Source organism: Papaver somniferum, chromosome 5 (assembly GCF_003573695.1).
Source record: "Papaver somniferum cultivar HN1 chromosome 5, ASM357369v1, whole genome shotgun sequence".
NCBI lineage: Eukaryota > Viridiplantae > Streptophyta > Magnoliopsida > Ranunculales > Papaveraceae > Papaver > Papaver somniferum.
In genome coordinates this window covers 33,009,184-33,022,039 of record NC_039362.1, presented here as the reverse complement: position 1 = coordinate 33,022,039, position 12,856 = coordinate 33,009,184, and the positions used below count along the sequence as shown (strand labels likewise).

Here is a 12,856-nt window from a genome sequence, read left to right as displayed (position 1 = left end):
CGCTTTTCTAATTCCGCCTTCTTGGGGTTAACAAACTTGCAAGGAAAAGGTAGAGGAGGAACATAAGTAGAAATAGGAATTTTAGAGATAGAAATAGGTACCTTGGGAGTTTGTTGGAAATCGACACTCTTTTCCTTCAAAACCGGCTCCTTTGGAGCTTCTTCTTTACCTGAATCAGTAACTTCGACTTGCATAAGTTGTGTACCACTTCTCAACCTAATAGCATTGATACCCTCTTTTGGGTTAAGAGGTTGAGAAGGGAGTTTCCCGCCATTTTTTGCCTTCAACTGATTCAAATCACTAACCATGGAACCAACTTGAGTTTCCAAATCCTTAACCGCACTATTCGTTCTTTGCGTATAAGATTTCAACAACTCTTCCATACTTGACCCCTTATTTTGAGGTTATTGTTGTTGTGGTTGCTAAAATTGTTGTTGCGGTTGATATTATTGTTGTTGTGGGTGATATTGTTGTTGTGGTGGTTGAAATTGTTGTTGTTGAGGTTCACATACGGTTGAAAGTAGGTTATGGAACCGCACCTTGCTTGTTGGCGTAGCTAAAGTTGGGGTGATCTCTCCATCCCGGATTGTGAGTGTTGAAGTAGGGATCATACCGTATTTGCTGACTTGGAAACACAGCATTATCTTGTACATTGACGTCTTCATAAACTTAAGGAGAAGTTGGTACTACTGCGGCCGCAATTTGTTGCATCATTGATGCCATATTACCTATTTGTTGACGAAGTTCCATGACCGCTCGCTAACTTCATTTACTCTCTAAGAAGTACATTTGAACCATGACTCAAGAATTGCTGCAAGTTTGTTTCCATGTTTTCAATCAACTCTCTAACTTGTGTCACCGTCTTGTTCACTAGTACACCACCACCCGCAGTATCAAAAAGATTTCTATCACTTACTTGGAGACCTTCAGTGGCTAAGTGTTAACCTTGTGATCCGCAGGTCATGCGAGCAAACCCTTTATGCTCGTTGTTTTTGAAAAAAACATATCAAACCATTGAAAATGGAAAAGACAAAGGGATAATGTTTGAAACATGCGGCGAATTAAGGGGGGCATAATTCGCGCATTCATAAAATTCGCCGAATAATTGGGTGGTCCTTAAAAAGCGCATATCTTAACCGAGATTAGATTTGGACACTGTTTAATGCACCAAACGAATAATGCGTGCATATTCGTGAATTATTCGGCAATAATAATGCGCGCATTTTTATGGAGCAATAAGTATGTTGTAAATGAAAGAGGAAAATAGAAATTGTAGACTCTGATCTGATATTTAAATGGAAGTTGTTATAAAGCAGCAGATGTGCTACTTATATATGCTTCAAAAATGAAAAATGTTAGTTAAAATTCGAAGGAAGGTGTCTCTTAAGTTCTTACTGGACTTTCGAGACACGTCCAGGAGCCATTAGACTAGACACAAAGAGCACAACTCTTTCATGTTTTTATAGGTTTGATTCCACCATAAAACTTCCTCTTAGTTGCGTCGCCATTTGGACTTCCTTCTAGACTTTATCATGTTTTTATAGGTTTGATTAAACTATTAATATTCGACTGTTGATATTTAAAATGGTAAATGATAATCTTATATGTTTTGGAGGGCATTCATTTTTTGTTTGAGTGTATGTGAAGGATAATAGTCTCACACTGTTAATATCCCTTTAATAACTTAAAATATAATATGGAAGGGCCACTCCACTAATTTCCAATTGGTTTTAACTTGGATGCTCGCAAACTTTAATTTGGTATCAGAGCTAGGCTCGTGTGTGAGTAGGCCCAACGATCACCACACAATGTAGTTCCACGTGTTAGACCCAACGAGACTACACGTGAGGGGGCGTATGAAGGATAATAATCTCACACTGTTAATATCCCTTTAATAACTTAAAATATAATATGGAAGGGCCACTCCACTCATTGCCAATTGGTTTTAAGTTGAATGCCCGCAGACTTTAATTGTGTAGAGCCCTATAAGAGGAACATGTCCCTAAAAACTTAGCTTCAAATTCATTGTCATTTGGATTTTGTAAAAAAACTGGCGTCAAATGGTAACGTCATTCTAACCATGTTATATGATCCTTCCCCTCATGTAATTGATTCGGGCAATAAAAATAACTTCACATGCAGCATCTCTATTTATGCAGGGGAGTCCATTCACGTGTTTGATACAGAAATGAACATAACATAACGGGAACATTATCTATATACCCCTACTATGAGACCCATTGCAAATATACTCTTTGAACTTTACAAATACCCTAAGCATAATACATTACTAAAATACCCTCTTTTGTGTAATGTATATACAAAACCATTGCCACTGACCACTATTCAGGAAAAAAAAAAAAAAACTCTATTGTACGCTATCACCACCGTCCACCACCGCCAACAACCACCAACCACCACCACAACGACCACCGACAACCACCACCAATGTTCACCACTGCCAACAGACACCACCACCGCCGCCAACCACCACCACTGTCCAAGCACCGCCAACCGCCACCACTGTCCACCACTACCGCCGCCAACCAGCACCACTTTCCACCACCTCCGCCGCCCACCACCACCAACGACCACCACCGCCGCCGCCAACCACCACCGATAACCAGCGCCACTGTACACCACCGACAACCACCACCACTACCCACCATCGCCACCAACCACCACCACTTTCATCCACCGCCACCAATCACCACTAGCAACCACCAATTCCACCACCATCATCTAGAGTCAACTTGCTCAAAGTTGTCTCCAAATCTGGAGGCAACTTGCTGAAGTTGTCTTCAATAATTGAGGCAACTAGCTCAAGTTGTCTCCACATATGGAAGCAACTAGCACAAGTTGTCTCCAAAAAAATAAAAATTATACACAAATAAGTGAACCTAGTGTGAGTCGAACACACATCTTCTGACATATAGTCAGTTGTGCTATCATTGCACCACAGGTTCGCCACACCATCAGTGTTAGCCAATAATTCAAACCACCACCATACAACACCACATCCTCCATCTCTGCTACTGCAACTCTACCTGCAACAACTTCATGACCAGAACCGACTATGCACACTTGCAACATGAGCCGGTAGCTACAGTCACTTCCATTCCCCTACTCAAACACCATCAGCAACACACAAGAAGTAACAACTTGTTTTTATGCTTTCAATGCCTGGATACATATTGAGTTCCTTCTCAACTTCCTAAGCATTCATCTGCCCTCTTGACTTTAAAGCATGAGCATCAGCAGCACAAGCATCATCAGCAACTCAACACAACCACGTGTTACCATTGCACCACAAATTCGTCATAACTACTCTAAGATATAGGTATAAGATAATTTCCGATGAATGAATGGACCCAAAAACATAACCAAGTTGCCTCGGAACTGGAATCAACTAGCTCAAGTTGCCTCCAATATGGAATCAACTAGCTGAAGTTGCCTCCAAAAGTGAAAGCAACTTTCTCAAGTTGTCTCCAGAAAAAGGAAGCAACTAGTTCAAGTTGTCTCCAATAGTGGAAGCAACTTGGTCATAAAAAAATTCTAGGGAGAAGCTTAAACATGTAACAACAACATGCATATACAGGGAGACTGCCGGACAATGAGCTACTTGTCTAAGACTTATTATATGAGGCTCTGGAAATCAGCAAAGATGCGTATTCAAAGAACATAGAAATGCAATACTTTCATCATCACAAAAGTACAAAACTAGAGGGGCTAATAGAGCACTGCTGCTGCCACCATCTCAACTACCACTGTCATCTTGCTCATACACCAACAATACTAATGTTGTTATCACGAACACCACTTCTCACACTATTACAACAAAAACCACCGCAATCAATCCATTGCACCGTCGTCGCCGCCACCACCACCACCACCACCACACCCAACAATAACAAGCACCAATATTAGCGCCGCAACAACCAGCACTACTGCAGCAAACAAAATAAGAACCATAATGACCACTTAACTTCCCATATGGATCACAATAACCTGATTCACTCACAACAACAAAAGAATCCAATATAAGGAGTACGAAAAATACGGGGCTTATAGACAGATTAAGAATCGTAATTTACTGCAACAAATCAAAAACATACACCAAAACCAAATTCACAAACCTAAAAATGAAGTAGAATCATACTTATAAGCTCAAGAAAATTCAATTTAAAATAAACAATCATTGAAATCAACGTGAAAATTCTACGCAACAAAAATTGATGAGCTATAAACTGACTATTTAGCCATTAAGCTCAACGGATCAAACATGCAAATCTTCAATTCGAAAATTTTCAGAATTTGAGACCTAAAATTATAAATCGCTGAATCTGGAAAATTAGTTTTTGATTTGATTTTGATTTCAAATTAATCTCTCAATCATAACATTAGTTTTCCATTTTATATCTGGAAAAAGAAGTTGTTGTTGTTGAAACGGTGTTGGTCGTCATCGTAACGGTGGTGGTGGTGTTGATTTCTAACTGAAAATTATTTTCTCGTTAGTTCCTCACCAGATCTAAGCTTTGAAAACTATTTACTCGTTGATTCTTTACCAAATTAGTTTTCATTAAAATCAATCAATCAAGAGTTGGGTGTTGTGCTATAGGTGGTGGATTAGGTAGTGAAGGACCTGATAATGGCAGCGATGAAGATGGTGGTAGCGGCAACGACGATGGTGCTGGTGGTGCAGTGATGAAAATGGTGTCGATGAGTTCTTTTGATTTATCTCTAAACGAGAAATAAAGAAGAAGCGAGTATAAGATAGGAAGGTTAGAAAAGGGATTATGAGAGATATTTTCTTGTTGATAATTTCAATTCTGCCATTAGGGATATTAATAAAGACCCATAAGGGTATTTGTGTAGGATCCGTGGATAGTAGGGGTGTTTATAACATTCCCACAAACATAATCAGGTCAAGTACCATAATGGCCGGGATATGCTTCCACCAGGATCCTAATCTAGAAATTTACTCAGTTGCAGAAAGGAAGAAAGAAGGTTCTGCTCCAGAAATGTCCACGTTGCGACCAACTCCAAGGCAGTAGGGACATTGAGTGTTCCAGGATTGAAATGTTAGGGAACTAGGAGGGAAGTTGGTGCTGCGATTTTAAAGTTTGGGTAAGATTCAAGATTAGTAGTAAGTTTGAGCAATGCAACTTCCAATAATGCAAAACACAAGCAAAGGAGACCAGCACATAACATACTGAAACAAAGGTTTACATATATATCTATAACTTCTGATTTAATACATCAGTTGTACAGCACAACAGACCCTAAGAGGCTAAGACCCAACAACAAACATAAAACAACAAAAAAAAAGTTTTTGCACAACAAGAGATTCTATCACCCTCTCTCTCTCTCTCTCAAATGTATCTCATCAATTATACCACCCAAAATCAGAACCCAAAATGGGTTCCTAAGACCCCTCCCATCTAAACATAAACATAAGAGGAAAAAATTAAATGTTAAAGAAAAATATATAACGGAGACCTAACCAGAGCAGCCTCCATGACAACTGTGAAACTAAACAGAAAGACCAAAATCTTGAAGCTTCTCTTCATTGTTGCAGCGCTGCAACACAATCTCTAGCCTCTTGTCAACCTCGATATTACATTTTTTTTTAAATAATTCACATAAATGGAAGTCCCTTAGGAAAAGGCATTCCAGCTTCCAAAATTTTTTTCAGAAAATTGAAGGTAAGTAACAAAAATGGGAAAAGAGAGGAGGATTCTCAAAGCACCTCAAAACTAATCCGTCAAACCGCCCCTGATATTTAGTTACTAGACATTGGAGCAGAGAGATGATTAACATTACTTGGGTTTAGCTATAAGGTTAGTGCCCCCCAGAAATAGCACGGTTGCTCACTCTAAGTCCTTTGTAGAACCCGATGAAGAGTCAGTCCTGTTTGATTCTTCCCCATCTGCAGAAGTCGATGGGCTTCCTTGATGGTTGTCCTCATTGTGGTTTGTCCGGTGTTTCCCAGGTCTTGATCGAATATTGACCCCCATTGGGAAGGGCTCCTGCAAAGTGATGCACAAACGAGTCTAAGTTTGAACTATAACTGCGGCTAGGACAGAGCTAACAACATTTAACATGAAGAGGTTCATGATCTGAGGCTAACATGTATCCAGCATTTTGGATGCGAAAAAGCTAACAATTTCAGGGCCGTGACTTTTACTTTAAGCTTTGACACACAGTGAGAGTATGAGGTCACAAATTTACCTGATCACCGGCATTAGGACCATCTGAATGAAAGAGAATAGGGCGGCAACGCTTATCCTCATTCATCAAGCTTGAATTCTGGAAATGGGCTATAAGAGCAGATTTCCCTTGAATACGAGCATAGGCGAGCGATGCGACTTTTTCACTGTTGAACTTCTCCCATTTCTTACCATTGAATGCCTGCAATAAAACACATTTTGTTCACCTTAAACGCTCGGCTGACTTTCTTCTTTTTTTCCAATTGCCGAAAATATCGAATACCTTAAAAAAAACTACTTATATGGACAATAGATATACCTGGTAGAATGGAACAATTTGGACAGGGTCAATCATGTTGATGAATGCATAACCCACGTTGCATTTATTCTGAAAGAAACGTGTATAGACGGAATTAATAAACCATCACACGTGGAGACAAAAGAATCAAAGGAAGGCTTAAAAAAAACTTGCCTTGAAGTCGATAGGCAAATAGATGAAATCATATGTTCCGCGATGGCGTTCATCTATTGCTGCCAAAAGCATCTTTGAGGTGTACCTATAGTTGCACCAAATTAATGAGCAGGACCAATGGAATATATAATAGAAAACATCAACACCTCACAAGAAATGATTGTGGCTCAAGAGTTGGCTCAGATACTGAACATGGTCAATTTGGGTATACTAGGAAGGAGCTTCCAAGCCCATAAGCTAGAGTCTACTAACTTAAACCACAGATAGCATTGACTTTTAGCCACCACATGAAGATGTGGCAGTAAGGAACAACTCATGAAACCTCCATCCATGTTACGACCAATAAAAAACGTTAACAACTTCAAGTAACAATGAAACAAAAATGAGAAAGTAAACGAAAAGCATGTACATACTTGTTAGGGATGTTCTTAATCATAAGAGTAGTCCGTGTATCTTCCCCATGCATTATGCGGTCAATATCGAGTTCATACTGCTTCTTGTTATCACCCTGATTTGAACTGGCTTCATTTCTACGGATTCTGACCCGCTCATTGGAAGAATCAAACGAGTTCGCCAAGTGGATCATTGAATTTCTGTTGGGGAACATGTGACACCTTTGCTGTGGGGAAGAGTGCAATCCAACGTTCGTAGGTGCAACTGTTGGATCCATACGGTTGCCACCAACGCGAGGAAATATATTATGAGAAGCAAGTTCCATAGGATGAAATCCCATATTCCCAAGCGAACCAGGGTGGAAACCAGAAGTCTCAGGGGACTCTCCTGCATAGGCATGACGCCTGTCCCAGACAGAATGATTCATGGTCGGTGCCGATCCCACATGGTGATGGTGTATGGATGGAAGTACTGAATTCAGCATATGAGATGGTGGCCTGGGAAGTCCATGCATTTGCTGTGGTGGATGAGCATGAACACCATTTACAAATGATGGTGAATTAGGCCACATCATTAGGTTTGGAGAATGAGGATTGAACGAGTTTGAGTTAGAGTTGCTCCACATATAATGATGATTATGAAGAGAGCGACTTCCATTTCCAGCCGAACCAAAAACTGTGAAAAGAGACAAGTTATTCATCAAAATCTAAGATCTAAAGCATAACAATATGTGTCTTAAAGTGTTCAAAATTAAGCAGTCGGTTTATAGGCAATCCTATCGATGTGATCAACATACAGTGAACAAATGACACACGTAAGCAGAAAACTCATATGACATACGTAACATTTAGGGGTCAGTTGCACTTACTGCCTTCATTAAGATCCATTGAGGGTGAACTGGAGCCAACTCTGCGCATGTGCCTGTTATCTAGTTCTTCTGATGTTATGGACCCAAGATTTGCTGCCATGGCCGCCAGAGTTGTTGAAGAGTTGTAAGGACCACCACTGGATAAACTATCATGATACTCGGGCAGTGAATGGGGATGAAAACCTGTAATGCCTCGAAATCCAAACTCCATTTGTCCAAGTGAAGGACTAGGCTCGCGAAGGCCAGATTGACTGCCCATAGAGGCAACCCGCACTGGAGAGTGTAAGCTCTGAGGTACACTAGAAGACATTCCATGATGAAATCCATTTTCAACAAATTGGCTTATAGGCGCTCGGATAGAGTTCAGGCCCTGGGACGCTCCATTGTCCATACCATTAGACGTGACTAGACCTGATGAATCTGCTTATAACAAAAATGAAATAAATGTTCATTAAGACGAGTAGAAGAGTTGACAACATTGTCTGCTGATGCACTAGTTAATATCTCATCACAGTAACAACTTAAATACTGTACCAAAGCATCCTGTTGGTGAGCTATCAGGAGGGCTTCCCTGTCGCAGACCCCCATTTATCTCGTCTTCGAGCTCTGGAGATAGCTGTTGCATTACACTGTAACAAAAAAGAAGCTCAGCTGATATAATTAAGAAATGACCCACACACAGCATTCACAACAACTGAGGGCTGATCATCTGAAGGGTATATTATATTATCATTCAATTACTGACCAGACCTGCCTAAAGTTCATGAAATTATGCATATTTCTAGAGAGTGCCCCAAACATCATTCAGTTCCTTGCTTAACTAAGAAAATAGGCTCCTTCTGTATACAAAAGGCAGCTAATGACCCTCTCTGCCATCCAAAGGGTTGGTTCAATTATTACTATTAGGTACTCGAAACATAAATGCAATAAGAGCAAGATTGGAGAATACCACCGTCTTGCACCTCCGGGGCGACTTGGTTCAAGTTTGATACGTTTTCCTGCAATGTCACTCCTGTTCAACGCTCGAAGAGCAGCATCTGCCGCTCTGACATCATAAAATTCTATGAATTTATGATGACGCTTGTGAGGAGTTTCACGAATCTGCAACATACATCAGTGCTCGCTTAAGTGAAATATATTTCAGAATACTTTCAAGAGTTGCAAGGACAAAGGTGAATGGACCAACCTCCTTAATTTCTCCATAAACACCAAAAATCTGGCGAAGATCATCATTTGAAACAGAAAAGTCAAGATTGAACACCACGAGAGTCCCCTGGTTGATATCCTTTTCTGAAGGATTATCCTAACAATATAAAGTTTAATCCATTAATAAAATATGAAAACTGAAGCTGCAGAATCTCTACATACACACCAAGTATACATGAGTGATGGATCAAAAGCTATGGTGGAAACTGTCCTGCGTAAGTATCTATAAAGACTAGAAAAGCAGCATAGACAGTGGTGCAGCAATCTAAGGATGGACGAGGAACAAACTTAGGAACCTACCTTTGGAATTGAAAAGTGTATGTCAAGCTTCCTGCGTCTCAAAGGTTTGTTTTGAAGTGCTCTCATTGCATTGCGTGCAGCCCGTATATCATAGTAAGAGATCATAACAAAGCCACGGTGCTTACAAGCAGTATACAAAGTACGGATATCTCCATATTGCTGATAGAAAGATATATAAAATGAGAAAAAATTGCAAGCGTGCTAAGAACACTATACTTTGTAAGATAGAACAATTAATAAGGAAAAATGGCAAGAAAAGTACCTCAAAAAGAACCTTCAGCTCAGAATCTTCAATATTGCTATTGATATTTCTCACAAAAAGTGTTCTAGAAGGATGTTCACCAAATGGGTGCTCCCCAGCAGTTGCTGCATTCAGTCCTTGTTCCGCAAATTCTGCACTTCTTTGATCATCCCCCTCAAGTTCCATTCCTCCACCACTGCTAAACAGATCGAATTCTTCCAATTCGTCATTACTACTAGGCTTGGTGATATAATCAAGTTCATCAATCATTCCAGAGAGCAGGTCATCGTCATCTGGAAGTAGGTTTCCAATAGTCTGAGCCTCAAGTTCTTGAAGTGACTGAAAAGGTTCCTCCTCCTCGTAGTTAGACGTCACGTTATCAACAGATTGCCCAAACGGAGCACCATTAGACGGTAATCTCACTGCATGAGAAGTAAAGAAGTTAGCAAACAAAACAGGAGGGTGAATGAAGATACTGATAGCATAATAAAATAACTTAGCCACGCCAAGCTAGTGATTTCTTGGTCTCATTAATCCAACAACAAATTCAGGAAAGTAAAATCTAACAGAGATAAGAGATGTTTCATCCAACCACCCTCTTATGACGTCACAAAATCATCCTGGCTACATGCCTGATCGAATCAAACATAAGAACTAGTACAAACAAGCACTTACATTTTTTGCTAAATATTTCTGACAATGAACTAGAGAACAGGCCACTCTCATACTGAACCCCCATGCCAACCTTGGCACCGTGTACAGCATACGACGCTGGCTGCACAATCATGTTTGACCTCATCCCCATATTGTTCTCTCTCCAAGAAGTAGTCACTGGCACATTACTACTCGTTCTATCTGCTCCCACCACATGCCTCTCTACACTGAACCTAGTATTTTGGTTCCTGACAAGAAATGGCTGAGAAAATTCCAAAGACTCTTCTGATGGCGCTCCCACTGGTATGAATTTCTCCATTGGAGATGAAGATAGTGACTTACTTCCTGGTATTCGTGATATTACCTCCTTTGCTACTACTGAAACAAAAAAACAACCATCAAGCAGCAGGGTTGTAAGTATTAACCATACATTCTACATAGATCGCACGTAACTAGGAACACTTTGAGCTGAACTTGCAAACAGATACTCACCTTGGTGGTGACTAGACATGGTTTCAGGCTTCCAGAATCCAACTTGCCTCTGTCAAACAGATCACACAACAACCGAACATCAGAACACCCACAAGTCGATAAAAAGCCAAGTAAATTGAAGTAGAGGAGATATATGTACCTCAGCGGGGAAGAGGATATCGTCGTAAAAGTATGATGACTGAGATAAATTAGCTTGATCCATTATTTTAATTTCTGATGGCATGCTTCAATTTCAAAAACGCCCTAAGGGAGGAGGGGTATGAAACAAAAAATATACTAGTACAATTCAAAACTCCATTTCTTCTCTTCTTCTTCAATTCCAATGATCAAGTATCAAAATCTACAAAACAAAAAACAAAATAAATAAATGAATATAAAATACAATTCACATGAGAATTCGAATAACAAATGAATTTTGAAAAACCAAAAATGAAACTCAATCAAGCAAAATTGGGGAATTTCGGAAATTCAGCTAAGAATTCAAAAAAAAATCATACTAGGGAATTATGAAAATTGAGGTGATCAAAAAGGAATTGAGAGAGATCAAAGCAAAATGCCTAGAATCAAAATCCAAAAAACAAAAACAAAGAGAAAATAGTTTGTGAAATTCAAAATTGAACATGAGATCCCAACAAACAAAAAGCAAACCTAAAAAGAAGCAAACTTTAATCGCAATAAACACAACCGATCAACACAAAAAATCCTCACCACAATTATCTCTCCAACACAAAACAGTAGCAGCACCGAGTGAATTATTTCTCTTCTTCTTCTTCCCTCTCTCTTGTTATTGCCGTCCTTGAAAGAGAGAAGATGAAGATATATAATACTACTAGAATTGTATAGAGAGAGAGAGAATAGAAAAGAAGGCTTTAAGAAGAGGAAGAGATCTTGGAATATGTGCCGTGTTAAAACTTCCAAAGCTTTGATTCTTCTCCTCTTCCTCTTTCTGTTTTTCCCTGCATTGCAAGTTACCACCACCACCCTCCACCACCACCACTTACTTACCCACAATTCTTCTGGAGAGAGAAATTCCTAAAAATTAAAATCCCAAAAAAAAAATTCAAAATCTCTCTCTCTCTCTCAGAAATTCTGCTCAGATCCCAGTTACCGGAATTCTCTGGTGTTTTCCGGCAAATGGAATTTGAGCAGTTCCCGGTTAAAAAAAAAGATAAAAATCAGAATACACACACAGAGCCGAAGAGGAGGAGAGAAGAAGTTTTTAAAAAAAGGAATGGTGGTGTGTGTCTGTGTGGGTTAGTTGGGTACTAGAAAGACGGAACAAAAATAGGGACCTTGTTTTTATTTATTTAAAATTACAATTACACCAACCTACCTTTTTTTTAAGACGTTAAATCTAACGGCGTTACCGATCTTCTTCTTCCTTGTCGTTCTTCTTCTTCATCATCATCAAGCTTCTTTTTCTGAGATGATCATCTTCTCTTCCCCCAATTTGTACGGGCTGTTATTTTTCTCTGAAGAACTGAACTGAGTTTTGTTTCTCTCTCTTCTCTTTCTGAAGAATACTCTTTTGTTTTGGAGTTTTACTGGAATGTCTTTGTTCTATTCTACTACTAAAAAAAAAAAGTCTGGATTTTTTTATATTTTGTGATAAGGATAAATAATAAAGGGATTACAACAGAACAGAGAGAGATGAATAATAAAGGAAGTTGATGGGGGTCTGTGTTAGTGTGAAAAAAAAAGATTAAGGGAATTTATTACTTGCCGGTTTTGGGTAAATATTGTGGATGGGAATCATGGGATAGATTTTGTAGGTAGTTTGTTTCTAGTTACAAGGTAGAACGAGATAAGGATTTATTTGATGAGGATGATTAATGATTATTATTAAGGGTGTTTAGAGATATTTTCTGATTTGATTTATACATCCCTAATTTGGATTTTTGACAACAGGTAAGTTGCAGGATAAAGATTGGTTTAAAAATGGATATTGCGTAATAGGAAGGACGATGAATTCCTTGTTGCTGATTAAATGGTTGCTGCTAATATCATACGGGGATTAGCCT

General features: G+C 39.3%; 1 protein-coding gene across 7 annotated transcripts; it reads right to left on the bottom strand.

Annotated features, from left to right (window-relative positions):
• Nucleotides 1-5,205: 5,205 nt before the first annotated feature.
• LOC113281341 (protein MEI2-like 4) lies at nt 5,206-12,376 on the bottom strand. Of its 7 annotated transcripts, none has more exons than XM_026530052.1 (16): nt 11,544-12,044; nt 10,975-11,175; nt 10,836-10,884; nt 10,708-10,721; nt 10,365-10,656; nt 9,711-10,111; nt 9,449-9,607; nt 9,129-9,245; nt 8,892-9,043; nt 8,477-8,571; nt 7,943-8,362; nt 7,095-7,749; nt 6,682-6,766; nt 6,529-6,597; nt 6,232-6,411; nt 5,206-6,029 (listed from the first exon to the last, which is right to left on the bottom strand). In XM_026530052.1, the coding sequence occupies exons 2-16, from the start codon at nt 11,056-11,058 to the stop codon at nt 5,871-5,873; spliced, it is 2,931 nt and encodes a 976-aa protein (XP_026385837.1). In that variant the 5' UTR covers nt 11,059-11,175; nt 11,544-12,044; the 3' UTR covers nt 5,206-5,870. The 7 variants fall into 7 exon arrangements, with proteins under 7 accessions (XP_026385837.1, XP_026385838.1, XP_026385834.1 ...); XM_026530053.1 differs by having other exon boundaries at nt 10,708-10,718; XM_026530049.1 differs by lacking the exon at nt 11,544-12,044 and adding an exon at nt 12,169-12,376 and having other exon boundaries at nt 10,365-10,721.
• Nucleotides 12,377-12,856: the final 480 nt, after the last annotated feature.